General features: G+C 36.4%; 1 protein-coding gene across 4 annotated transcripts in view; it reads left to right on the top strand.

The window, feature by feature from the left end:
• LOC110847979 (insulin receptor substrate 1) overlaps positions 1-20,944 on the top strand; it is a 35,281-nt gene that overhangs the window by 7,424 nt on the left and 6,913 nt on the right. For 3 of the 4 annotated variants that reach the window (XM_022095055.2, XM_035850128.1, XM_022095054.2), the window contains exons 2-4: positions 2,498-2,867; positions 18,560-18,914; positions 19,840-19,991. In XM_022095055.2, the coding sequence (XP_021950747.1) occupies positions 2,521-2,867; positions 18,560-18,914; positions 19,840-19,991 (854 nt within the window). In that variant the 5' untranslated portion in view covers positions 2,498-2,520. Of the gene's footprint in view, positions 1-1,373; positions 2,084-2,497; positions 2,868-18,559; positions 18,915-19,839; positions 19,992-20,944 lie in introns of those variants that run through there. The other variant, XM_022095052.2, reaches the window with a different exon arrangement.

Genomic DNA, 20,944 nt, shown 5'->3' with positions numbered 1-20,944 from the left:
CAAGTATCTCTACCAACTTTGTAGCTAACCTATTTCATTGAGAAAGAGGAGAGTTTTTCTTTCGCTCGCTACGTGGTTAAGGCCGCGTGTTACTGGGCCAAATGTCAAGCCAAAAATTGTGGGACGTATAATATGTACTCTGCGTATTATTTTATATGAAAACCTGCTAATTTAGATTTATTTTTGGCATGCAAGCTATTATAACAATTGAGCAACGAATGAAAACAAATCATTATGTTGTTGACTATTATTATATATAACTTTTTATCATAAAACAATAAAGTTTGGATGTGCTATCGTAGCGTAGCTTGTGCTTTCACTTTGCTCGGGGAACGCATATCAACCGACTCTTTGACAACTAATGTCTAATCGTACATTGTGTACGGTACACTTGTGCTGATACTGCTTATTTTTATTACGAATTATATTTACAATCCTCCTGACTAACTATAGAATTTCAACTTAAAAAATTATTTTAGTGAATTTTATTACCATTTTCATAAACAATTTTATTTCCAAATCCAAATTACACCACATATCGTAGGCAATGTTGTTACAATTTTTGATTTTGTTACTAGCTCATTATTATGAGAAAAATATCTCTTGATTTTCACATCTTCTTAGATATTCCCCTATTTAAACTGGCATGCAAAATGTTGCATTATTAGCACTAATTGACACAATTGATAATATTTAGTGGTGTGGTGGGTGATGGTGAGAAAGTAAATAAGTTTAGTCGTAAACATGTCATCCTCACGAGATGTGTAATGTAGGTAGAGAGGTACCAGATTCTGGGAATGAAATGGATGAAAAACAGAAGAGATGTGAAAAACAGGATGATGATGATAATAATATGCATGCATGGAAGGGAGGATATTATTGTATCGCATAAGTTTAGTTAGCTTTAACAGTTGGCACCACCAACAAATAACACATCGGTATTGAATGTAAAAGGTCCTCCTTGCTCGCACTGCATATTATTATTATTTGCATACTACTACTACTACTTAATAACTGCCACGGAAAACCAAGTACGAAATTCAACCATGTCGACGACGCTAACTGCTAAGCTAAACTTCGCTTATGTATTAGCGACTCTTGGATAAGAATCGTGCTGCTCCTTTTGCCGAGGATTGGCTCAAGTAGAAGTAGAACGATACATACGGCAATAGTACATAAAGTATAAGAAGGAGAGAGGTGATGGCAAACATAAGAGGTACTGAAGCTGCTGTCGTGGTATTTATCCTCGCTACAAAAAAACACTAAATGGTAGAAATGCAGGAATCGTGAAAAACAAGCTCAAGAGCAACGTACGTAAACAAGTTATTTGTTTTCGCTGAAAACAAGCCAATCATTTCCATTCCACTGACTAACACACAGATATGTGCACATCCTTCAACAACTGTACTGTAGCCACTTTAAGGAGGAGAGTTGATGCAATTGTGTGTTAGTTAATACCATGAAAGTTTAGTCACTCGCTCATTACTTTGTCTCCATTCCTCTGACAAACATTGCGCGTATAGCGTCTCCCTTCAGACCATTACTCACTCGCGACGAGATATTTGTTTACCATCGTCTGGCTTCCCAAATTGAAACGCTGGATTAAAACCATACTTGTATTTCACTCAGCGAGAGCCAACATCGCATAATTGCTTCTCATCCAAGAACTAAGAATACATATTTATTATGAGAAACTAGTGGGAGAAGAGGACACACGGTGGGTGACATTAGATTGCTAAATCTCTTTTGTCAATTACAACTCAGGAGTAAATTTGCCTATTTTTGGTGGTGAACTTGATATGTGTACTCTGGATACTGCATATCCTGGAACCCAACTTAACTGCACATTGTTTGAAGCAAACAATTTTTGGAGAAAGTACAAAAGGAAGTGTGACACACGTGTGAAATAAAACGTGAACGAAAACATTAAAAGTTGGAAAATATAGCCTCGTTTGTGGTTCACTCACACAATCAGATCGGTATATAATAAAAGTGTCCTCCATGTACAGTAGTACAACATCTTCCCATACAAAGCGGTGGTGTATTAAGTACCGTGTTTTACTTTCATACTTGGAAAAAATGGGTACCTGCTCTTAATTGATTAAAATAATTATTCTAATATTTATTTACAATAACGACTTTGTATATCGTCAATAATACATAGTAACAAATAGCTCATTATGTATTGTGAATATGTAGCAGCGTAGTAAGTAGTAGTAGTAAAGTTTTCGGCCTATCGTCTATTTATCGATCGAATTGTTGACTCCTAATGTTATTATTTATTGTGGTCATTCCGCTTCGCCCGCTTATAGACGTCCAGCTTGTTATTATTATTATTGTGGTATGCACTCTGTTGTGGCTAGGTTAATGTAATCATAAATATCTCGTTCCAGAGTAATTCACGGTACGGCGTGAGGAAATAAACCAACGGAAAAAGATGGTTTTGTGGGAAGAACTGTATGAAATTAACATTTTGGTTTGGTTGTTGTTTTTACAGGGCCGTCTCCAAACCACAGCAAGATGAGTGTAACCAACGAAGACGTTAGTGGTGGTGCCCACAATATGACTGGAGAAGGTGGTACAACGCCTACTGCTCCTATACCGCGACAAACAGTCACATCCTCCGCCTCCTCCTCCACCTTGGGGTCAACGACGTCTCCTGGGGTGACCTCGGTGGTGGCGACGCCGACCAGCCTCAATAATGGAATGTCATCCGGAGACGATGTAGCCAAAAGCGGCTACCTTCGAAAGCTGAAGGGGAAAAAGAAGTTCTTCGTCCTTCGCAAGGAGACTGATGCGGACAAACCTGCAAGACTTGAATACTATGCAAAAGAAAAGAATTTCCGCATGGGACATCCTCCGAGAAAGTATGTATTACATTTCACTCACTATTTACATAACTCACTCTCTCGCTTATTCATTCATTCTCCATTCATTCTCCATTCATTCATTCAGTCTGCGAAGCACAGTACTTGTGTATTTCAAGTTCTTTGACTCGTATAATTCCTCACTTCATTCAGTCAATTTCAATCATGCTTACAAAATGTTTAACAAGGTGAGATACGTATTTACAAGGAATCATAGGCTGATAGTCAAGTTATTCCTTGAACTTTGCTGTAAAATTTAAATTGAATTCAAATCTTGCCTACATTATGAAATTGTAATTGGGTCCAAGGTCCCTTTCGACATTAGCATAATTCAATTTATAAATAGATAATTTCATAATCAGGAAGATCCAGAAACTTTGGCAGACTAAAGTTGTAATAACGTCATCTCAGAATCTAATAAGTTATAAATTCCCTCAGCAGCACTGACAATGGAAGGTGTTGCTCAATAATTCACTTGCAAAGCTAAAATGTAGGAGGTGATGGAATATTTCGCCCAATTTAGGTTAATAAGATTTTCTTCAAAAATATTCAGGATAAATGAATAATATTATTAGCTGTAAAAAACTGTAAAAAAAAACAGACCGACATCCATCGTGTAGCAGGTGTTGGAAATCATTAGGTGAAAAAGCAATATAAGCGTAAAAAATGTGGTCGTAACGTTTTCGTGTAAACTGTTCCGTTCATGATTCCCGTTGTTTTATTATTAATCTTTCATACTCGTATTGTACTTATTTAAAAGAAGCTTCTGAATAAATTTCACGAGGTTTGTTCATGACTAGGTTGCATGCATTTCGGCGTAGTGTGTGATTCGAGTTGTTGTTTACTCGAGATTTATATTTATGTAAAAGATTTAAAAAAGCCATCATCGCCTCCGCCTTCCTTTTCTCTCTCAATTTTCGCCCAGCGTGCGTCCTTTGGGTTAATAGAATAATGTAATAAAAAGTTGCAAATGGGATCACTGCGCGTGTCAGTATTACCGTTTAATTACGTCAATATGAAAATTACACCATATTGCTTCGCTCTAATTTTGTGACCATCTTTGGGAAATACAAAATTAATTATCAGAGCAAAATGATTGATTGGTGTAAAAAGCTGTTCATTTATTTGCTTGTTTGTTAGTGGTTCAGTTTTACTCTGCATTTGCAGTTCCGTTGCGGTCACAATTCATAGGAATACATTTTCTGGTACATATATTAGATAATATTAGGTTTGAGAAACCATTCATAGAAAAAACATGTATTATTTTATTGCATCCAGTTGCCAAAAATAGCCCAACTTTGATGACTTTCCTTGTTCTGAATCTAAATTGAAGTAAAAATAAGTGATGGCGGTGGTGCATCTTATTAGTTCACCTGCTTTCATCCGTTTTCATTAATTCAAAAACTATTGAAATTAGTATTTATACCTTATTTACGTGCGCCAGTAAGTTAAATACGCAGCACCTGAACACTTGCATGAGTGAAAAAATATATCGCAAGTCATAAAAATCATAACGTGTGGATCGGAACCGCATAATAATAACATGCTGAATGGCGGTGGTTCACATTCCATTTTTATTGCGTAGTAAAAATTGGACAAACCGCATAAAATAATTGACCAGTGGAGCTCTTTCTGATGTTAGTAGTTAGTCCTTCTCGTTAGTATTTACTATTGACGAACTCCTTGGCGTAATAATAAGTAGAGTTTCATTACGTGTTGTGCAGTTATTGAAAATGCGTATTTTTTTCTTTCTATTTTGTTTCCTCATTATTCCAGTAAATAAAATACTTGTCGTTATTCCAAACTACAGACCTTATGCTACGAAAGTAATGAATACGAGGGCGCCTCAATAAATGATGCAAATCAGTTTATATTTTCAGAACCAGAAGAACTTGTCCAAATTCATTCCATAAATTTTCAACGTAGTATTCACCTAGTTAATTGCCATTCTTCACGTCGAGTCTCGATAGCCTAAGTTATCTAATACTGCTTCCATATAATGCTGGGAGTGCATTGTGCATCAATTTGGAAAATAGTGTTCCTGCACAACCCCATTAGATAGTAATATAGATTCGCATTACTTATTGAGGATCCCTCGTGTTCGGATCATCTGAAATTCAGTCATTTGACATTCCCCGCAGCATGGAATGTTGCCAGAATGTATTAAGCGCTATAATGTTTCCTGTGTGAATAGGGAACGAGTTCAATGGTAGAAATTTGTTTATATTATTTTGGTGGCTCCTCCTTTTCGCGGAAATTGTTCGAATCATATTAATATTATTATTTATTGTAGTGCGTCTTAAGCGTTCTCTGAAAAGACCACATGACACGACGACACGACGCAGATTCTCTTGTAACGGAGTAAGTCCAACCACGAAAAACCATGACATGTATCAAATCCTATCCGAACAAAGTCTTACATCCTTGTAGCACTTGCATATGACGTGGGTTAGTGTTGGATTGAACAGTTGGGTTGAACATATAAACTAAAATACTGTAGGGAGGGATGTCGTCTGCATATTATTATTATGCCTATGACATCTTCATGACGAGATGATATTGACAAATTACTTGATTTGTGACCCCCAGACCTGTTGCCTGCGTGCTCTCCACTCGCATAGTATATTTAGTTTCTGAGAAAGAGTATCATTAACCCTTCATTTCCTATTATTAACCCAATATCTTAATGATGGGACGATGGATAATTAGCCAGTAATCAATCCAACAATCACTCAACCTAAGCCTTAACGGAAAATTCCACACATAGTTGTCAACGTTCATTAGTCGAGATATTGGCAAGCTGTCTCTATTCTTACATATTTATGTTTGTTTGAATTTTTTATTGTAAAAATCGGCAACTCGTCATATTAACCCCTTCGCTTAGCTAGTTGTTTTCCTTACCAGATTCTCAATCGTTGTGGGTGACTAACCAGTTCTTCTTTTGCAATAATATGTATGCTTCTTCTTGTTAAAGCTGAAGGTTTGCATAACATCATAAAAGGGAAATAGATGGGGGAATATTTCAGCAGTCAATAATTACTACAACGTCCATCGTCCGTTGCGATGATGATGGGGTTGTTTACCAAGACTACAGAGTAACGTTTTAACCTGAATCCTTGATGGAAATCATATGTACATATGCCCCTCGTCATCTTCATGACTTGTTAGAAATTGGAATTTGGAAATGAATGACACGACACACCACCAGAGAACACAAAAACAAATGAGTAATCCAAATCCAAGAATTAGGTACGACGACAACCACGACGACGACTCCCTTGCGCCTATACAAATAATATGATGATAATACTAATGTCATTTATTGCGACTAAATACATACATCGCATAAGCGCTACTTACTTGTTAATCTCTGTTGTAGAAACTGTTTGGTTCATTATTATAGAAGTAGAAGTATGTGCTCCACTCACAATTATTTATTACAAAGTAATCATTCATAACATTATTACATTTGTGTGATGATCACATCATGTGATGTTATTTAGTCATGATCCTTTGCAACGCAGTTTGTCTTTAGTTATAAACGTGTGGAATTTAATACAATTGCACGTTTTCCCCATCGTTTCGAAGACATAATTCGTCATTTGGTTTGTTTACGTTGTGGGCGCTCCGTTTCACTCGTACCTCTTTTAAATGCTAGCGTTTCGGTTGTTGTTCGTTGATTATTTCATAAGAAACATAAATAGTAGTTTGCAAAAACATTGCCAATTTCTTTGCAGAGTTCAGCCTTGGGGTGGTACAAAATTAAAGGTAAATATTTTCTGGAGGTCGAGATGAAACAATTAAGGAGGAACTTGACAAGGTGCGGTTTCATCATAATCCTAGCGTCGACGTCTAATAATAACGTAATAACATGTCCATAACTTTCGCATTTTTGCTATAAATGGCGTATTCGTTATTTTTGTTATGAGATATCCACTCAGCTGTGCTACACGCGTTGTTCTCTTGCGTCAAGCCTGAGGTATAATTGGACATTGCCAATAGACCGTGAGAACTGGAAAATCCATTCACATTTTTTCAAGCACCTGTTTGGATTTTGAGAAGTACTGCATAAATAAAATGGCACTTCAACCCGACATATTCGGCATGCAGTACTTCATTCACAATGCACAGAGTGAGGAGAATAATTATAGATATTAGATAACGCTTTGATGTTTTTATAATCAAATTTGCCCAATTTAAAATGATTAAAAAATACGATGAAGAAATTAAGAATGGTTGTTCATAACATTTAATTAAGGATTATTTGTGGTATTTCCTGAGTGGGTTATTTCTGGTTATAGGGACCGGTTATATACATAATCTCACACTGGTGCGCATGCGAATAGTCCAATTTATATGTTTTTTCAAATTTCAAATTCTTCCCATTCCTGAGATGTGATTTGATTCCATAACCTCATTATTTCAGTAACAAACAGTGCAGTGCCCTTAATAATAACGCTGCAATTTTCATGAAACCAACTAATAGTTAAACCTGATCATAATCGTCGTGAGCGTTAGCAATACGGAGTTATTCGTGAGATTGGTCTCTTGTACGAGGCGACATTTCAAAGAATTTCGTCATATGACGAGAAAATTTGTTGTTGATTATTAAACTGTTTTCGTGTTTTCATCTGTTTTACATTTGCACATACAAATAATCAACTTTCAAGTTGTATTGTTTGTTTCATTCTACATATTTTCCATGTACCTTAGCATGTACATAAGTACGTTTGAGGTTGTTGTTGTTGTTTGAATCTCTGCAATAATGTTTTCCGCTTGTGTGGCTGAATAATTAATTATTCATGCACTGTGATTTTGCTGGGTGAGCTCAAATCAAGCTGTAAATTGTATCTCTGCAGCCAAGTCAGTGCATAAGGCATACATATACTAGGAATTTTTACATTCAAATATCAAAATTCAATACCGAAATTTTGTGTCTGAAAATAGTGCTTTGCGAGAATGCTTTTGGTAAATTGAGAGTGTTGAATTAAATGTTATGCTAAATTGTTATAATAAAGCAGAACAAACATTACTTTTAAGTGAAATGGATCCATATTTTCTGTTTATGAGATACTTTTTCTCATGAACCCGAACCATTCATTTATCAAATCAACTTTAAAAAATAGTCGACATTTAATAATGGTTCTTCTTTCTGCGTCATCAAGACCATTCAATTGAGGTTTATTTTTGTTATTCTTCCAAATACAGTAACCTATGTATGCATCTAGTTTTACAGGACGGAAATAAAATCCTATCTTATCCAATTGCAAAAACAATGTGTCCAAGTCAGTGGAATATTAAACAAGTCTTGCACAATTTACTAGTCAATTACATATTTATATTACGCTTAACAGAAAAAAGTAGTTTAAATTCTACTCCTTCGCATTACAATGAGCGTACTCACGTCAACCTTCGCATATCTCGCATATCTCGCAAATTGAGCATAGCAACATAACTTGCGAAGTTTTGCGAGATATGCGAAATTTCGCAAAAAATTTGCTGGAAAACCATGGGATTTTTTTCGCAAATTTACCCAGCAATTGAGCATGTCCTTATTTCGCAAAATTATTTCGCAAAGTAATTCTGCAAGAGAAATTACAGAAATCTATGGAAACAATACCAAAATAGGTGTTTTTCTGTAGATTTGCGAGATAAGGGAATTTTGCGAAGTCATATTCTGCGAATCCCCTCACGACAGAAATATTTTGATCTTCGCAAGTTTGCTAAATGAGTTACGATGCGAAATAAGAAGTTGTCGTGAGTACGCCCAATATTAGTTTAGTAAACTTGGGTTTCAATATGACGTTTTGGATTGGACTATTTTCCCATCTGTATTGGGTATTTTATTTGGCTTTAAATTACTGTCTTTTATTCACCTCACCTCTTCCATCTGCTTCCAGCCGAATTTACGAGATCAAAATGTATGTATTGTCATAGTCCGTATTACGATCCGTTTCCTCACTCTTACGTTTAAATACCATTGAGTTTCGATTTAGATTATTGCGATATTTCTTACTCTCCTAATGGGCTTTCATTGTCGTCAATCATGAATGACAAGGATGCAATGGCTCCTATTTCTATTTCATAAGGAATGAAATGAAGGAAGGAAAGGAAGTGGGAAAAGTCGGGTCTACATTGAATGCAACGCTGAGCTACTTTATTTCGAATGATTGAATGCATGTGGACGATCGTCATCAAAGAAATCCGACCACGCCGTGTGCGTGATCTCGGGGTCCCTCGCAGCGAGCAGAAGAACATCGTACATTATATTGCGCACGTAGCAGATATGTGTAATTCAGAGAATGAGGGGACCTGAATCAATTCTCATATTTAGTATTATTGTTGCCGAAGATTGAATGAAATTCAAGGAATAAATCTTTTCTTGACGCGTACGTGTAGAATGAAAAAGGTAGATTGTTGCCGGTGGTGTCTGTCACGGACTGTTAGGTAGGAAAGTGCATTCATTCGTTAACATTGCACATGGAATAGAATCATGAAAGAATCCCAGCCAGTTGAATGTAGAGCAGAAAGAAATGGACCTTTTTTTATGGAATCTTCATCATCTCGAAAATGTTTATTTGGTCACAGTCTTATCTTATTATTAGGATGTAAGAAGAGACCTTTTTAGTTGCTGCTGCAATTCCCTCCCTGGCTACGCGTTTAATTCATGAAAGGATCGCTGCTCCAAACTTATGAGTTGTTGTGGACTAAGGTCCCGAGGTTCCATTTTCCTGGCAGTTCCATGAACAAAAAGGTGAAAAAGATCTTTGAGCAGAGTCTGGTTGCTGTTTCAACATACACAACCTTTCACATGTTAGGTTTTTAGAAAATGTTTTTCTTTATCGCGATTGAACAGTTTACTTACAAAATGTTGTTTCCTTCCACGAAAAGAATGTTCCAGACTTGTGTTTACAATTATAATCTTGTCATATTTGAAGGAATGCAATTTACTGTCCATTTGCTTTGCAATACGCTGTTTCATACATTATTTTAATTAATTAATAAGCATATGCAACAACACTTGCATAAATATACACCTGAGAGGTCAGTTTATTACTAATTTATTTGTATGTAGTAAATGACACATAAACCAAGTTGTGAATGTTAGTTCAATGACAATTTGTTTACTGGTAGCAATTTAGTTCATTTTAATCATCATCGGATGATGGTCATCCCTTTTTAGGACCCCCATGAAATACAATTTTTTGAATTTATTTGCGACAATTTACTGTGAGTTCTGTGTGCTTAACATATGTTCATCATATCAATGTATCTTCTGTGCCATTCCATTTGTTATTATTACATATTTTGAGTCTTGGGTACTAACATTAATACGGAATGCATAAAATAAAATTACCCATCAGTCTTTCAGTGATAGAGAATGCAATAAATTTCAAAGTGTCAGACAGAGTTTGAACAACACTCCTTTGCAAACATGATCAGGGACGAAAGAGTTGTAATTTCCTGACCCTTGTGGCATTGATAAGGATTGATAGACCATGTTGTAAATTAACATTTATCTTTTATCCGTGGAATTGATAAGGAATAATATGAAAATGGTGTTGCCTTCAATACACTGTCAACTGTGAAAGAAATTAGAACTTATTTGTATACATATTTGGAATGGATACCTAGATTACTAAATGATTGCAAACATATGTAGTATTGAATATTCTAGCAAAATTTGCTATAAACTGAAGTTTCTTGATTATCTGCAATGTCTCGCCACTCACTCGTATACCAAGCTTGGAGAGACTTTCAGTCAATGAATTCTATTGTTTGAAAGAACTTGCATTGAATTTTAAGCCACTTATGTATTGTTTTGGGGTAGGCAATTAATGTGCTGAACGTATAATATGCAGATATCTACTTATAATAGACACAGATTTTCTCCAAGTATCTAAAGTTATGGTCTTGCCAACTTTGTGAGATGGCACATAAAAGAATGTGTGGTAGATCAGCCATGATGATGAGCCACATGGTACTTTTTAGAGGAGGGGGCTAGACTAGTACTAAATACTTGCGGATCATACGGGACGACTGAACCTGCGCTAACGATGTACTAACAAACTCTTCAGGACAACATCCTTAGCCACAAAACAATTTTACTCCTAAATTTGTGTCAACCAAACAAAACCAGCCAATGAACAACATGATCGACTTTTATGGCTTCTTATCTCACTGATGCGAAACACTTTTTGATCGACCAAATAAAATTGGAGATGTGCATTGGAAACGTATTCTATAAATATCTCGATCGCGTAAGTAAATTTTGGCATTGCACTGCCAATTCGTGCCCCAGTGCAGGAAATATCAATACAAATCATTTCTTGCGGTTTATCACTAAACCGGCATGGGCGGAATAGCCAGGATAAACCAACCCGCTTATCTAGCCCCAAATTCTAAAACATTTGTAGGTGTGTCCATTTTGACGTTTGATTGTTTAATTAAAGTTTAATTATTGTTCCTATAATAAGAACTTATTCACGACCGCTATATAAAATTGCAGCTTGATGGAGCTATTTTGAGAAACCAGTATGAGTCGCCCTTGTGAGTATGATATAGTAATTTGACATCATCTAAGAGTGGGATGTATGTCAGACTTATGATAGTTGGTAACACCGGCTTGTTGCCTTCCAGCCAAAGTTTTCGTAATTTGACTTTAGCGTGGAAACTATAAGGAGACGTAGCAAATTTCTACGACGATTTCGAAGCATCACTGACCTTCTGTGGCAAATGGAATGTCTGTCGATTGGTCCAGTTTGAGGAGTTGTTACGATCAGACAGACATTCATGTTGGTTCCATTAGCCTTGGCTCGAAACTCGCAGTAAGTTTAAATTAATCACACGCACGCATCAAATTTCTCCTGTTTTTATAAATAATTTCAATGGAGAAAGCTCAACCAGAACTTCAAGCAATGTGCTCATGTTTTGCATACATACTAGTACGTAATGTGTATGCATTTGGTTGCATAAGGGTCAATGTGAGATTGAGGGCATTTTTCATCGATCTGTTTTCCCATCAGGCATGATGTTTTGAAGCGTTCTTGTTAGAGGTGACCATCATGATTTTGACAACCCCAACTGCCAATCAAGTTTCTGCTGTTGATTTGGATGTAGTTTTTTATAACAAACATTAAATCATCCCGTATGATACTGAATTTAATAAAAATCCTGTATAAGAATTATTCTAAATGATTGCGCTGGCAAAAGTTAAGTAGCATCAAGTAGTGATTTAACTTATTGTAATTATTGTTTATTATTGGTCATACGGTGATCAAAAATAGACCATCAATAAATTTATTGACTGTAAACCCCATTGTCCAGCGTTGGACCCAGATCGTACCATAATATGAGATAAATATATGCACGTATTAAAATAGATATCTACTGTATCCCGTCTGTGAGTGCTTTCTATCTCTCACCGATTGTCACAACAAAATTTCCAAACTTGTCATTGGCAAATTCTGGAATTAGTGGGTTGCAAAAATACTACGTACGTGCATAGTCATTTATTTTTATATACAACCGAATTAGTTAAGTTTTCGGGTACGCCGTCTCTTGTCCAGGTCATTCCACACCATTCTCAACATGGCATACATAGTGTGAGTTGAGTGAGGATTAGTTGTTATCATAAGAGACAATAGCCAGGAGCAGCACCATCGGAGGGGATGCACAATGATATGATATACGATAAGGAGTATAACGGGGAATTCCTATGATATTGTTTGGTTGAGTTATTACTTTGTTTTTTATTCCGACCCAAATGTTGTGCAGAAATGTGACATCATATTTTTATACTAGCGAGCATTTACACAGTGATGATGGATTGGCTGTAATCGAACATGAAGGCAGATCTGGTTTCTAAAGCAAAGTATTGAATGATTTAAGGGAAACTCTGGAAATACCAGATACGAGAGTGGTAAGAAATATGCAACCTAGATAATTGCGTGTTGAAAGTATGCCAGTGTTATACACGTAGTTTACTGTTTCTGGAAGATCCGCCCTTTCTGCACCATACGACACCTTTCCTTTGTTTCAAAGTCAAATAGTGCGTGGGCGATGAAAAGAGATGGCTGGAGAAAGCAGAAGTGGAGAAAACAGAATAACGGGGAGTATTCCCAACGGGGAAGAGCCAACCTCCTCCTCACTATTTTCTTTACCTTTTGATTCACTTGCTAAGCACTTTGTGATGGAGTAACATATTTAACATGCATTCGTGAAGAATGGTTTATTAAGTAGCGTCAGCTACTTATTGTGATCACTTTGTCCGTCTGTCTGTCCGTCCGTCCGTCCGTCCGTCCGTCCGTAAGCAGGATATCTCGAGAACGAGTCAACATAATCAAACCCCGTTTTAGCCATTGTACTTCTAATTTTTAGTTCTCGGCCGAGTTCGAAAATGGGGTCAATTGGACCACCCCCCACAGCGCCAGGGGGTGTGGTCCAAAATTAAATTCACGTTAATTTTCATATGGGGTGTCATTTTAAAGGAAATTTGACCGCGATTTCAATGACGTTAATATTTTTGACCTCATGACCTTGTGGACGAGGTCACAGGTCAAAAAGAGACTTAATTGTCATATGGGGTGTCATTTTAAAGGAAATTTGACCGCGATTTCAATGACGTTAATATTTTTGACCTCATGACCATGACGACGAGGTCAGGGGTCAAAAATATACAATTGTCAGATACAACGTCATTTTTAAGTAAATTTCGATCGTTCTGACGCTACTTTTTTATATTCGTTTGTAAGGGTTTATTTAAAGATTGTATGGTGAAAATCAAAGTAATAGGTTCGATGCCGCAGAATACTTGCGTGATTACATACCTACGTACACACATATCAGTGTGCAGCTAAACAGAATGGCTACACTCTGATGTGACTTTAATAATCTACAAAGTTTCTGGTCTGGCCCATAAGTATGTGAAATCAAATCACTATCTGATTACATTGCAGCCTCGAATCCGCAGCAGTAGTATTTACTTAAATACTTTTGGCACGGGCCAAGTAAACACCGGAAGTTGTCAGAAAATCTTTGTCGTTAATTAACAATGAGAGGAAACGTTGCCTGCTCCTTTTATTCAAGGCGACTATTTTATTCGACGAGCGCAATGCGAGTTCATACATACATTCCGTAGTTTCGTTGTTGTTTCTGGTGTTGGACAATTAAAATATGTATGCAATGGCTCGCCTGCTGCTGCCGTAGTTTATCTAAGCAACGTCTGAGAGGTTTGTTTACAGATTAGTTGGTGAGTATGCATGGTTTGTACGTATCACATACAGGTTCAGGGTCACTTCATCGCCAGTTCAACCACTTGAACACAAATACATACATTGAATTGAGTCGGCTTTGCAATAAAATAAATCTGGGAATTTGTGAACCAGTGGCACCAGCGCCAGGCAATAAGCATGTGGAATACTAGTAAAGCATCCATAAAAAGATCCACTTGTGCATGGCGTAGCCTGGTGTAAGCTCTTTGTGCATTATGTGGGAGGTCTCATGATGAGCTTGAAATTTGTTATTGTACTGGAGCAGGATTGTCTTTATCATCGTCACACAACAGAGTTCAGCCGCAACGGATATTCAGAGAGCACTATTTTCTTGGAAATTGTTTAAGCTGTCAGTACCACAACCAACCACTTTATAATATCTCAACTATTCGATAGTCAAATCAATGCGCTATTATTAAAATTAAGGTATGCTCATCATCTTCCCAATTCTGTTAATTTTATGCCGTCGCAGTGATGATGGTATGCAGGTCCGGAGTCGAAATCTCAAGTGTTTGTTTGTCAATCTGCATAACTCCAGTTGCCGTTGCTTTTTCGTTTACGTCAAACAATGTTTCATGTGATATGTAACCACCACCACCACCACCATTCATTCGTCGTAGTAGTATTTAGTTCCATCATAATAGTTAACCACCAATCATCTACAGCATCACTTGCGTCATGGGTGACGACCATGTTTGCCGGTACCGCATATCCTCATTTATATAAGTGTTCCGAGTATATTACAATTCTCACCGACTACAATTCACGTAACAAAGATAACTATATAAATTCGCCAAAATAATTCAACCCAAAAGTAAGCATGCTACATGTGTTTAATTCTATGAGGACGTTTTCATTTTAAAGTCCCAAAGATGTTATGAGCATATTCTTCCGGGGGATGAATGTACAGATGTACGTATTTTTTTTAATATTCATACATATGTGACATTGAAGTGTTTGCATTCCGAATGAGCAGAAAATGCATAAGATGACAATACCCTTAATAAAGGATTAGTATACCTAATTAATTTACTCCTTGATATATAATGCTCAATATATAATGCTATTATGTGCATATATAAGATTACTAAGTATATGGTGAGTTGTACGTAACACATTTTTATGCGCGAGCATGCGGATTTAGTTCAAATATTGTAATTGGGTGGAACCCTGAAGTGGTGTAAAGGTGTTTGGAATGGAATTTCAAGATGCATTCTTATCGATACCTGCATGTGCTGACTTCTTTTGTATTTCACGAAGATCAGTTATTACGTACGGCGACTCATTAATGCCAACTTGTATTCTGCGCAATAGACACTGGCTGAGATTGGATCAATCTTGTTACAATAAATTTCATTCAACAATAACAGCATCATGCGCATAGAAAACTGGGTGTAGGCTACCCCATCAACGTTGCACTTATTTTGGTAGAGAAGCTTTTTCAAATAATCGAATCCCATCGTCTGTGCAGTGCCACAATGAAAATGAAGCGATTAAAAGAATCTTTACGCCATTTAATGGAATTGACATCCAAGTAAAATGTTAGTGAGGAGTTGGCAATTTTATTTATTTAGCAGACTGTTACGATACGAAGGCAAACAAAAACGTAATAAATGGCTTGTAAAGTCTACTGAAACTTGGCTACGATACCACGAACAAAAAGTCTTCTGTCGCCTCACTGTCGCATATGTATGAATCCGAAAAGACAACCTTTTTGCAAACTCAATTTGTCTATAAGTAAATGTTGCTGTTGTCTCAAATTTGCTACGGAAATGATTTCATATGTCTGAGTGTGAATACTTCTTGGCTAAAAAAAGAGAATACTTTAGGCGTGGTATTTATATGCACATTTTTATTTATTTCATAAAGCACTATTTATTTTTATTACAACTGATAACATATTTTTTGCACAATGAATCTCTTCCAATTCGCGTTCAAGGGTTCCTAAATAAGTTTGTGTTTAGCTGTGTTTCCTCTGTGTACTGTCATTCTCTGACGACGTAGTCTGTTCTCCTCCGTGATAGTGCATGGTGACATTGCTTAGCTTTTCAATTCCGTTTTTATGTTGGCATTATAATGGTGAATAAATCAGGAGATGATCAAATTTAAGATTTTTGCAAACGAAGAATCTATCGTTTGAGTTTGGTAACAGAGTCACTGGTGTTTATGTTCCTTCTCAGCCTGCCGCCGCCGCTTGATTTTTCACAATACTCAATCGAAGGTGCATTAGTTATCATTATTATTACTACCTGTAATATCTGAGGTGCGATTGAATTTTCCATTGGTAGGTTGGTTTGCGTATGTAACAGCTTTGCAACCACATTTTTGCACAATGTAAACAAGTAGTTGAAAATTCACTGCTGCGAACAAAAAGTTATTTGCGCGTCATTTATTTTCAAGCACTTTCATCGCAACTCAGCTCTCCTTTTATCATAACGTTGATTTTCTGTTCACTACATTGTTCGAATACAAATTGTGAACAAGGATGTTATTAGCCAAGTTAGATTTAGACTGTGTAAACTGAAAACAGGTCTGTTGGTTTGTGGTAGTGCCACAAATAGCAGAAGAGAACATGTAAGTGCCATCAAAATGATAACAAGATTGAAAATTAAAATGGGTTATTATTGGATTTATTGGAAAGATTGTCTTCTGAGGCTTTTGTGATAGGACGAGAATTATTGGTTTTGTCTGATGCGTACACATGTATGCTTGAACAAATTATTGTAGTGGCAAACAATGAAAGAAAACAATTTGACCTCATTCGCCTTCAGTTGCTCACCTTTAAATAAATGATAATGAAAGGCAAATATAAAATGCGGATTGCATTACCGCTGCATGATGCTTGCAGTATTGTACGCTCATAAACACATTTACGATCATAAACAATCCGTTTCCGCATCAGACTCAATGAAGCAAGTTAGCAAATCCAACACGTAACATCATCATAGTTATGTCCGAAAGTTGGCATTTAAAAAAGTGAATGTCGCCGAATCAAGTTTTCAATGAACTTTCAATGAATTGCGCTATTTATAAGGTTTATATAGCAGCAGAATATATGTGGTTCTTCCACATACATACATATGTTCATTGTTGTAATAAATTGATGTTATTATTATTATGATTTTGTATTCATGATCACCGAGTGATTGACAGGTTGGGTTTTGTAAGAACTCGTCCTTGAGATGCTCGTATGTATGTACATATAGTCGTGATGATATTTGTGATCATCATCATGCTGTTTTAATCTCTTCGTCGCAATTCCTCCATCATCATCCACATCAGTGCTCTGCCGAGTGTGTTGTGAAATTGTCCAACCTACTATTCACAGCAAATAATTAATAGCAGAGGAAAATATTGACTTTTTACATTCATCACCACAAAACTCACAATAATATCGAGCTTCTCGTCTTATGTACTAAAGCAACGCCTTAATATTTCTCAATTACGATAACACATGAAGTCCATGTTGGTCGACCATAGACAGATATCCATCCATCTATCTGCACATCCAATGATAATGGTTTTTAACAGGAGGAGGAGTTCCAGTTTTTATGAGTTTGCATGAAAACAACAGCAACCTTAATTCATTCGTGGAAAAATTACTGCGAAGAAATGTTTAAACGAAATGCGATGTCCTTCAACTTGGCTAACGGGATAAAAATGAGCGGATAACTTATTTTATGGGTTTACAGGCAACCTATACGGACGTATCTACCATGTAGTACGAAATTAATTGACATCAAGGAAAATAGAATTCTATGTAAAAACTACTTTTTTGCATATTATCATCCCAATAAAAAATACGTATGCGTAAATTGCCACGTGCTTTGGCTCCTTCAACCTTTCAATTCTATCCGTGGATGTATTTAAATTGGCATAGTGTTCTAAGTTGATACCTGTCCCACCAGAACATTTTTAGTACGCACATTCGGAAAAAGTAATTCATAGTGGAAAATGTAATTTCATGCGCAGAATACTGCAATCGGTTCAGTTTGAGTATGTATATGATTAATTTTAGCGGAATAGCTCAAGTATGAATTGAGTTTTCTGCACAAGGTGGAAGTTCAGGGTCATTTCTGGCCGAGGGTAATGAATCCAATAAAGATGAGAGATTATTTCCACAACTTGTCTTGTGCGGCGTAATTGTATATACGTAAATATGTATATCCGGTGATGATAACTGTGCACATATCGAAAATTAGTATTCATCATGAAGGACATTATTATGAAAGAGAAATACATATAGTTTAATGATCCTCATTTTGCTGCTCATGTACAAGTTTTAAGTGTCTCAGATTTGTCCAGAGATAAGATTGAAATTTCACTGAATTGATTTCTGTCAATGTCAGCACGTCAACTAATTAACAAAAAGGTTCAAAATTATTAACAAACGATGTAAATAAATATGTTTTTTTACAGGAGCATCGGGTTGAAGGCTTGCTTCAACATAATTGGACCCGAGTCAAACCTCAAATCCAAGTACTCGGTGTCTCTCCACACCTACAACGACTGTGTTCGAATCTCCATGATTAGTGAGGAGGAGGCCAACGAGTGGCTGAGGGCCATGAAGTCCTTGGCTGGAGAGGAAGAAGATGACCAGGTCGTCGAGGGGAAACCACATTTTGAGCATATTTGGATGGTCCAAGTCCTCAATAAGGGGCTGGGCAGCAAGGAGAATATCATCGGACCTTACCGACTCTGTCTCACCTCCAAAGAGCTGACTTTGCTTAAAGTTGGAGAACATGATGGACGCAATGGTCAAGTCAGATTTCCTGTAAGTCCGTACTTATTTTTTTGTCATGGTTAATTTACTAAATAACCACTCCACCAACTTTTGTACACATAAAGACATATTCACTCACTCCGCAGTTGTCGCTCTGCGCGATTCCCAAAGTCCATTCATGTTTACTACTTACTTATTTATATAGGGGAATTAAGTAATGGGAAAATGAATGGAAGGAGCGAGCTTCCTTTTTTAATTAAGCATGAATCAATTGGCTGACTCTAAAATTCGTATCCGAATTGACTTCCATTCATAAAAAGCACAGAGTTTGTTGGTTGACTGAATCTCAAGCTGACAGAGACTGATTATAATATTAACTAAATTTACATATGCACATACATTGCACTGTCAATTGAATAATCAATTCCCCCACTGCACTAACTGTTCAATTATCTCTGTGTTGTTTGGGTCAGCATTTCATTAATTTGAAATTAATGAACCTTTCAAAAATCAAGTCTATGAATGGATAGAACTCTGGAAAAAATACGGTGTGTAATGGTGGGATTTATTTTCAGGTATAATACAGAATAGGGATAATTTTTGTTTCTACATAGGTCTGTAAATACCACTATTCTCTGGTTTCTTAAAAAATTGTGTCAGAACAACACTTGAACAGAAAGGTCCATTTCATTACATAGAAACAGCATTTCAAAATTCAATCACAACTTTCCGACAATTTGAATTTGAGAGTGACAATAGCACATACATAAATGGTCAATGTGCACACATACCTGTCAAAAACCGTATACAAACCAGTTTGTGTTGTAAAAGTGGTATGTTTGTGTACAAAATCATAAATGTCACGCTGTCCCATATCATTATTAAAATCCGTGAATGTCTTCAAGTTGGTGAGTTATGTGGTGCGCATAATTTATGATCGTTCTTTACCAATTCTTTTGTTTTTAATTGTTTGCAGCTCAATGTCATCCGCAATGTGTCTCACGATGCCACTCTCGGATGTTTCTTCCATATAGAACTTGGTCGACTAGCATGTATCGGTCCAGGACAACTGAGTCTCAAAACGGATGACAACAACATCACTCAAAATATGCATCTAGTTATTCTCAAGTAAGAAACACTTTTCCAGCATCATCATGTTATGATAAGTTATAATATTTCAAAAAATCTACCTTGAACCCCTGGTAAAATATTCAATGGAATTTCCACGGATTTGCTCTGCATGAAACGACGAGGATAATAATGAAGCTGTCATTAGTATCCTATCATCACAAGCCATAAAATTGGCTTATTTAAATACCTATACGTGCTTGTTTTTTGTATCACTTGCAAAACAGCACCGTCAAACTCAAACAAAGTTTCCGGGAAACTATTACTTTTTAATAATAGCGCATAAGCACAACACATATGTATGTATATTGATGCATATATAGTTTTATTACCTCTGCTTGCAAAGCGCAGGTTTGTTTAGCTAATGAAATTGATATGACAAATGCATATTTTAATACACTGGAGACTGGAGTTAGTTCTGGGGAAACTGGGGTGAATGCCCACGTAGGCGACATGTAAATTACAAAAATTATGAATATTGTTGACATATTAGTGGATGAATGAATCCTGACACATTATGCTCAATGCTGAATTAGTTAAGTAGGCAGAAAATAGTTCCGTTTAATAATAAAATAAGCAGTTCTTGTATTTCTCTCTGTAATTTTCCAATCCTCCCCAAACACTAAAGAAGATGATTCAAGTTGGGATAAACTATAATTATCTGATTAAGCTCATCCATGTTTATTTTTCCTTGAACAAATTTATTTTCAAACATATGAGCTTACGAATCAAGGCTCTCTCGTCGAGTTTTATATAAGAATATCGCCGTATACAGTACAGAGCCAGTAAGTTATGAGTTGCATACATCATCTGCTAAACGTTGGACAGGTTTAGAAAGACATTAATTACTGCAAATATACATCATGTAGAATAAATTGACAAAACCGGAAAAAGACAAACCGTCTATCATTTTCTGTCCAGCATTTTCAATTTGTTACATGAACTAAAAGCGG

Source organism: Folsomia candida, unplaced genomic scaffold, assembly GCF_002217175.1.
Source record: "Folsomia candida strain VU population unplaced genomic scaffold, ASM221717v1 Fcan01_Sc003, whole genome shotgun sequence".
Classification (NCBI taxonomy): domain Eukaryota; kingdom Metazoa; phylum Arthropoda; class Collembola; order Entomobryomorpha; family Isotomidae; genus Folsomia; species Folsomia candida.
The sequence above is the reverse complement of the archived record's forward strand: the minus strand, read 5'-3'. Positions and strand labels throughout refer to the sequence as shown.